Here is an 8,733-nt window from a genome sequence, read left to right as displayed (position 1 = left end):
TACAGGCTAGCTTAGCCGTAGCCATGTTGAGCAGCAATAGAAATGCCACCTTTAAAGTCGAGGTGAAATGAAAAATGCCTTTTAATCCTTTCCCATCACATCCCCATCATATTGTTCACCTATTTAACAATATATGCCAAATAAATTACAAAAAAAGAAATACATTTCTTTGTTTAGTTTTAATGTGAATGTACTTGTGCTTCTTTGCAAGTGTTTTACACTTAAACATGTTATGATATGGATATTTTTGTGGATATTTTATGTTTTTGGGTACGTTGTATACGACGAGCCAAACACTTCAAATTTCATAAATATTTATTACATATCAATGAACAGAATCGACTACTTTCACAGCAGTGGTCTACAGCACTTGTTTAAAATAATTGCTCAAATAATAATCATAATAATATTAATAATAATAATATAGTTCAGTTTCATTTGAGGCCACATTTGATACACAAACATTTACAAGTAGTACTTGGCATTAAAAACGATGGCGATACAATATTTTAAGACACTTGGTGTTTTTTTTGTTAATTTTCTTTCATTTTGATATCACAGAGAGGTTCAGCAACAGTCTAAACAGTAAATATAGATTCAAATACAAAAAAAAAACTCAAACAAACCAACAAAAAAATAAAACAGTGAAAATGCCAAGGGGAGGTAGGAACAAGGAGTACTTGACAGAACTACAGGAGAAATAGGAACATCATAAGTGGGAGAAGCGGCACTAGAGTACCTTTGACCCCCCCCATCCCATCCTTCTACTTCTTCCCTTTTTAGTCTTCCTGGGTTGCGTTATAGTGTCGAAGGGGGTTCACACTGAGACCGGCGAGAGAACGGAGGAAAGGCGCGGGGGGAAAACGAGGAGGCTCATGCAAGGCTGCTGTGTTGTGAAACCACCACATAGAGGTGCCACACCTACATGATCAGATATCATCACATATATCAGAACCAGCGCTCCCAGTTTGTTGCCCAGCGGACCCCTTCAAGCTCTCTCTTTGAGCGTTCTGTTCATTCCTCAGAACGTTTCAGATTTAGCCATGAAAATGACTAAGGACTGACTAACTTCCTCAGTGCTGATTACACAGGAAAACTGAGTTTCTGAAGAAAATGAGGTGCGGGTGATGATGGTGGTGGTGATGGTGGTTAAACTGGCATTGCTGGCGTAACTTGAAGAAACACGAAGGAGCAGCTGGATGGAGCATGAAGAGTTGTAATTGTAGGAAAAGGTGCAAATGAAAGGTGTCGAAATGAGTGTTTTGGTGTGAAGTCTGGGAGTTGTTGGTGCGTGTCTACGTGCAAAGTGTGTTATTGTTGCCACTAAAACCTGTGTTGCAATGCTTTAAAGCCTTATACGTTTCACAGAAATGCCAAATGTTTAAACATGCGTGCATCCATATCTGAATTTGTAAAATGAGCTCCTTGTTTGAAGGGCCGTGACTGGTTTTGTGTGTGTGTGTGTGTGTGTGTGTGTGCCAGTTAAGAAAACACAGCAATTAACTGCCGAGGGAATCCTGGGTGAGACCTTCTAGATATTCACACAAGGGCCAGGAAGCAAAGAAAGGAGTCGAAATAGCAGATAAAAATGTTAAAATGTTGCATGACACCACATAGTGTCAGAAAGGTTGATCAGCCAATCCAAAATCTGCCGTGTGTTGAAGGTTCATTTAATAATAATAAGCCTTTATTTATAAGGACATCATACAGTGAATAGATTAAGAGTGTAATTCCTATCACGGTGGACTTTACTGAAAAATATTATATATATAATTTTAGTTTTTAGTTCCTGAAATCTCAGTTTTTCAGTTAACTTTGGAGTCAATGGGGAAATTGGATGGCGCTCCTGTGTAAGTTGCTTTGCTTTAATTTTTTTTTTTTTTTTTTTTAAAGAGGACACATTTTTACTACGCTTTGGTGAAAGAATAGTGCACGAAAAGTGAAAAACAGTTGGGAGTAAAGAAGAAGTGAAAACTGCTCAATCACAGTCTGCTGGTGACGTTTCCGTCACACGAACGTGGGAACAACTCCCAGAAAACTGGACTTCACACGTCTCCTCCTTTGTGGAAATGCAACACTAAAATCTCTGTATTAAAAGCTTGAACCAGTTTAAAATGTGCAAATAATCATAACTAAAGTCGGGAACTGTGAATAAAGTGTTGGTGTTAATTGGTGTTAATTTTAGTTGGTTAAAAGGTACAACTTTTTAAATTCAGATTATTGTTTGTGTGCATATTTGGAATCGTTGCTGTGCAAAATAAACAATAAATGTATATTTTCATTGTTCCAATAATTGGGACCCCCTAACCTTTCTGCACTTTCCACACACAGAAAAAGACATTTAGAATATTTCACACATTACTTTAGTGTGGTTAGTAGTTTTACTTTTTTATGCCATCTTTTATAATTTCAGTTTATGACAATAAATTGCATTTTAACTTAAGTTTTTGTGTCATTTATAGTTTTTGCCATAATTCCTTCGCTGCACCGTCATACTTGGAGGTGTCACATGTCAGTCTAGTAAACATCAGGTTTGCTTTATGCTGCTTTATGTTCGGTGTGATGTCACAGATCTCATAGAAGCGGTTTCTTTAAAAGTCACAACACGCGTAGCAAAGTCATGCAGATCGAAGCGCGTCTCGTTCTCACGGGGGAAAAGGTCGAGTGCCTCCAGTTAGTGAATTCATCCCGACGGAGTGGAGCTGTGGGACACCGTAGTATTCTAACGAGGACTACAATCATGGCTGCTACTGTAAGAGGTGTAGTTCAGTGGAGGATGCTGGGAAATGGCACTTGTGGGAGACTTTTGCCTCCAGCCCTGTCGACCTGTATACTGTGAATACGTAGAATAAATAAGGACAAATATGTGCATAAAACATCTTTTTTTGTTTTGTTTTTACTAAATATGGGAATAAAATGGATTTTTATTAATAATATATCTATAAATATGCATCACAGGCATGACAGGCACACATGCCCGCCACTGTGTGTGTGCACTTTCATGTATAAACAGATGTACACGCACATATGCATATCATACAACGTTTTGAAAGTGGATCGGAAATAATCGCATATAATATACAACACATATTAAGCTCTAGCGAATCGGAGGGCTTCGTGGACGCGGGGATGGTTTGTCGTCGTGCCTCGGCGCGCGGATTTACATTCAGTTTTTGTGGTTTGGGATCAAACCGTTAACGTTATCTCAAGGCTGTTGCACAACTCTGAATAAACCTCACTGCCTCTTTGGGTTATTTGCTGCTGGGGGGAGAGGGGGGGGGGGGGGGGGGCAACACAAACACCCAACACACAGTGGCCGAGGGGATGCTCGCGATAAACAAAAAGACACATCTTCCAACTCCCACTGCACCCATCTTGTCTGATGAATGGGGAGACCAAGATACAGGGATATATAAACAACAACACAAAGCAAAGAAAAACATAATCCAATGAATTGAAAAGCAAACCAACCAATAGAAATCATAGTGACAGTACATGAGTGGGTGGGCGGAGGAGTGCACCGTGGGATTGTCTTCACTTTAGGTCCAGGACGTCCTCTTCGAAGGACGTGGCGAGGGCGTAGGCGCTGGCGAGGGGCGGGCTCTCCGCTCGCAGCACCACCTTCTCCGGCTCCGCCTCCGAGCTGGACGAACAGTGCAGCTGGACGTCCAGGTCCGCTTCAACCGACCCCGAGGATAACCTGGGAAAATAGGACGCAGAGCTCGTATCACCGTCATCGTGCGACTGTTTTCAACGTTTGCTGCTGTTGGATCCGTCACCTGTCGCTGTTGGTTGACGTCAGTGCTCGTGCTTTGGGGTCTTCTTCCGTGTTCTTCTTGCTCATCTTCCTCTGTTTGACCGTCCCGCTGTCTGACTTCCCACTCGGCTCCTCTGTCAAGCCTTCGTTTGGATGAGGAAACAGAAGACGTGTTAAAGAGATGTTAAATACTCCGTTTAGCAGATAGAAACAGCTTGCCTGGCTCTTTATGAAGGTAACAATATCACCCTGCTCGCACCTTTTTAAACTCATTCATCATATTTTGTTTATTTAATCTGCACTAGAATAGAAAGTACAAACACTTATATTGTCCAAATAGACATTTGTGCAAAAATGATCATAATAAGCGTATGCATTCTTGAGTTATGGCCGCTTTGACCCCCAAATTCTAATCAGTTCATCATTCTCATGGATCCATGGACTACTACTGTTAATACTACTACTATACTCCAAACCCTGGCCTGGTCTTTCCTGTAGATTTCTGCCTAAAAGTCTATGAAGGCAGTTTTTTCTCACCACTGTTGCTTGGTACTACAACTGTCTGTTGTGATATGACACTTTAAAAAACACTGAATTTAATTCATCTGAAGAGATTCCCTTAGATATTACGTCATGAGGCCGGGACACACAGTACGTACATACGAGCAGACAGACACAACGCCATCACGGCGCCATCTTCCCCTCTTAAATCTAACCGGATCGGTTCATTACCCAGCAGTTCCTTCCGCGTGCGGCTGGCTATCTCCTTGATCTCCATGCGGGACAGGGAGAGCGAGTGCGTGGCGGAGATGAGGGGAGTCGGGGCCACCATGGGGGGCGCCGGCGTCGTCAGCACCTTGTTGACCAGCGGGGACTTGAGGGGTCTCTCGATGCTGCGGCCCACCAAGTTACACAGAGGGATCCTGAACATGTGCTTACATGCCGACTCACCTGGGGAGGAAGAGAAGGATGGGGGGTGGAAAGGAGAGAGAGAGAGAGCAAAAAGTCAGAAAGAAGGAAGGAGGCGGAGTGTCAAGAGAAGATCAAAAAAGGAGCAAAGATGGGAAGAGAGTGTCGGGAAAGAGACACATATAAAAGTGTGAAACGTGTGGCAGCTAATGAGAAATGTATGAAACTGGCCTGAAGCACGTTTTAGTTCGTTAGCCGAAGACATGCATCTCTATTTGAAGCATAAAACGTTCCTTTTAGGCTTTCCACGCAACCACTGAACATCGTCAATGTATTTTTTTTAGGGTCAAAATGACATTACGGTTGCATGCTAATGCAGTCGGGAAAGGTTTCTGGAAGTGCTTTGATGTTTTGGGGAAAACATGTTGATTTGATTTCTTGCCCAAAATTAGATCGAGACGGAGATGGATGGAAGAAGATGAAGATGCGTACCACTCTCGTGTCTGTCTTCTGACTTCAGACAGAAATAAATGCTAATACGTGACTTGCACAGTCTGGGGTTAGCTGTTCTGGCTTCATGCTAAGCCTTCTTCTACATCTTCATATTCAGCCCACCGGACAGACATGAGAGTGGTAAAGACGTTCTCATTTAATCCCAGGCAAGAACGGGAAAAAACATATCACCCCATAACGTGAACAGGTCATTTAAAATAGCCTATAAAAAAAAAGTCCTTGAATGCACCATTCAAGAAGATTTTCAAAAACAAGACGTCAACACAAAATAAAAGTATTTGTTGTGATGGATAACTAACCTGAAGCAAGTTTCAAGCCTCTTTGAGTTGACTTTCACAGTTAAATTAATGGTTAACAAAAAAAAATCTATCCAACAAATGCAATGACCTTCTTTTGTGACTTTGAGGCGGGAGGTTGACGAGCTGATAACAACAGAAGCAAACCTCCATATTCAAAACGAAGACACTCCGACGTGATTAATAGTCCTATTTACTGAAACAGCATGTGATCCTAAAATTAATCATCCTTACCGCAGAGAGCTAATGTGACACGACTGTTCAGTAGCCGTTTATAGCAGACCATCTATTATTCAGCAGAGACTATGAATGCTAAAAGTCTGTTTTGGACACATTAAATGGATGTTTGGGTGCTTTTTCTTTCTCAAATGGCACAAAATCTGCAGCAGTGCCGTCCTGCAGTGCCAGGTTTGTGCCACCGGGGTGCAGCATTGCAGTTCAGCAGCTCTGCTCCAATGGTCACATGGATGAGAGCGGATGGATGCGGAGGGGCGACGCCGCACAAAGACGAACCGCACATCCGAAAATGTCAGCGGGTGAGAGGTGAGCAAAGGAGCCATGGAGAGAGAGACAGGGTCACTGCTGATGTTCGACAGGTACGCTGCATCAGTTCCTCTCTCCTGGACCTGCACGCTCATACAGCGAAAAATGGCAACAACAATAAAATAAATAATAATAAAATAAATAAAACGCGGTGGGAGGGAAAGCATGCAGTTATTTAGAATATATAATCACAGAGATCAATATATTCCACATACGTTTCTGGACCAGGGGAAGTGTCACATTGCATCACGCTGGCAAATGAATGAAATTTCACTATTATTATTATTTTTTTTTTTGCTTTCTCCAATTCACCACAGCAGAGAGATGCTGCGGGTCTTTAAGCCAGCGGAGGGAGGCGGCGGCGGCGGCTAGCTGCCACATCAGTAACAGCATCTTGTTCACATTACTGGTGCGATTACATCACATGAAACCCTCCCCAGGGAGCAGATACGGCAGGCAGTTAGAGGATGGGATTTTTGTCAGCACCCCTTCCACCTCTCTCCACCATCTTCAGCACCAATCCCCCCCCCCCTTCCCTCCCCAACCCCCGGATTGTGGCACCGCTGTTTGGACTACAGCTTTGGATCGAAGAGAGGGCTGACAAAAGTCTCCATGGCGACAGTGCAATCTGTAAATCATGCTGCGGCAGACGTGTCTTCTCCTTCCCTCTTTCCCTTTTCTCCCTCCTTCTCTCCCAACCTCATTCTTGTACACAACCCCTCCCTTCTCTTGCACTCATGCACACCTTTTTTCTGCACCTCCTCCCACTAGAATCCCCCCCCCCCCCCTCCCTCCTTGATCGACATCTCCTCTACCTCACTTTTTTTTTTCCTTTTACTTGGCACTCTATCACCCCCCCCCTCCCCCTCTCACTCTCCACTCGCACTAATGCTTTAATTAGTTAAGACAGAAAGGGGGGGGGATGGGGAAGACATAATGTTCACTTAACATTCAACCAACGTTCAAGTCAACATGCCGCCGAGGAGCAGACAGGGTGGTACACTCTGGGAGCGTGTGCATGTTAGTGGGGCGGCATTGTGAGCATCATTCTCATGGAACTGAGGACGGGTTGCGGGGGGGTGGGGGGAGAATCCTGCAGTACCTTCGGCATCCTTAGACATGTACAGGGAAAGCTTGGTACCATAGGGGATCCGTATAGAATCTGAACCAGGGATGAAGAAGAGGGTTACACAGACTGATCTGAACACACACAGTAACATACATTTAGGCACACACACACACACGCAGTATGTTCTCTATTAGGTGCAGGACTCCCAGTGATGCACAATCATATGCAAAACCAGCTAAAACAGGAAAGAAAATGAGAATGCCTTGGAGAGAAATCATTACCTCAAGCAGGCTAAAAGCATAAAGCGCGTCCTCTAATTGCAGCAGTGACAGTCAAACCTTCCTCCCAATTAGCCTTAATGGGACCTCTAAATACTCGCTCCCATCAGGAAAACAGAAGGACTTTGCCTCGACGGCGGACACACAACCAATTTCAATAATCATAATAATTGTATCCCTCAGTCCTTTTGTCCTTCCCCGCAGCCAGCTGCATCACATCTGCATCTGACTTTCTGGCTGTAACGGCGAGAAAGTCTAATGAACAGCGAGACGTCGGCATCGCCACGATCCATCAGTCTGAATGACAAACCTGTATGTCATTAACCACAAAATATACGGTCCATTTTTCAGACAGTTGCATCAGTCTGGAAGAGGTCAGCTGTGGGGGAGGGGGGGAGGGGGGGTGTAAAAGTGGGCTGGGTGGTGGAAGGGAGGGACTCGTATTGATCCTCAATCATCCTTGAAAGCGTTCTCTGCCTCCGTGGACACTTAGGTTGTTCCCATTTTTTTGTAATTTGTCGTTTGCAAGAACTGAACGGATCATGGCGATGCCCTTAAACTACAAACAACATATTCATTTATATGACTGAATTCCCTGCGTTTGCAACCATAGGCCTCCATTCATTTAACTAGTGTATGAAAATCAGTTTGCAAGAGAATCACAGGACATTGTGTCACCTTGATTATTGTCAAAGTCATGTTGTTGTTGTGACTGTTTTGAAAGATTGGTGCGTTCACGGATGCTCCAAAAATCAGAGAATTTGCATATTTTTTATTATCAACGAATCCCTCGAAGAGATCAAAACCACCAATGTATTGATTTATTGCAAGTATAACGAAAGCCTGATATATCTTATTCCTCTGAGCCCGTATACTGTTTATATATTGTTTTCATTTGGAGTCAAACATGCACCTTCCTGCTGCTGGAACTGCTCACTAAATCACGGTTTGCTGCTGCTTGAGTCATATTTTCTAGCGGTTTTAGGAATATACTGAACCTTTTTTAAAAATCAAACTATATATGTGTCTCATTTACTAAAGCTTCACATCTGTATGATGAACCAATGAGGCTGGGTCTAAGTTAGAAAGCACTGAGAGTCTATTATATTACTGGTTTGGTGTTTGGATTTTACTGTCAGGAGCTCCTTGAGCACACGATGGGTTAAGTTTTCAAAAAGGATCCAGGCTAGCAAAGACAAATAAAACAAAGGCAATTCATTCTTCACTGGAATTAATGACCTTTCTTATGTTTAAAAGCCAATCAGCTTCAAACACATGAACACAAAACATTCTGCCAAAGTTTTCAAATTAGGGTTTTTTTTCCATGTCTGGCGTTTTTTATTTTGATTTAATTAAAACTTTGATTGT

The 8,733-nt window shown here is 43.0% G+C and overlaps 1 protein-coding gene across 4 annotated transcripts in view; it reads right to left on the bottom strand.

Moving 5' to 3' along the window:
- Positions 1-297: 297 nt before the first annotated feature.
- The window catches only part of garnl3 (GTPase activating Rap/RanGAP domain like 3), a 54,298-nt gene continuing 45,862 nt past the window's right edge, over positions 298-8,733 (bottom strand). For 2 of the 4 annotated variants that reach the window (XM_084035734.1, XM_084035733.1), the window contains exons 28-31: positions 7,121-7,180; positions 4,490-4,708; positions 3,780-3,900; positions 298-3,700 (exon numbers count right to left, since the gene is read on the bottom strand). In XM_084035734.1, the coding sequence (XP_083891860.1) occupies positions 3,535-3,700; positions 3,780-3,900; positions 4,490-4,708; positions 7,121-7,180 (566 nt within the window). In that variant the 3' untranslated portion in view covers positions 298-3,534. The remainder of the gene's footprint in view (positions 3,701-3,779; positions 3,901-4,489; positions 4,709-7,120; positions 7,181-8,733) is intronic. The other 2 variants (XM_084035736.1, XM_084035735.1) reach the window with 1 other exon arrangement.

The sequence above is a fragment of the Eutrigla gurnardus genome, assembly GCF_963514095.1.
Source record: "Eutrigla gurnardus genome assembly, chromosome: 19".
Lineage (NCBI taxonomy): Eukaryota > Metazoa > Chordata > Actinopteri > Perciformes > Triglidae > Eutrigla > Eutrigla gurnardus.
The sequence above is the reverse complement of the archived record's forward strand: the minus strand, read 5'-3'. Positions and strand labels throughout refer to the sequence as shown.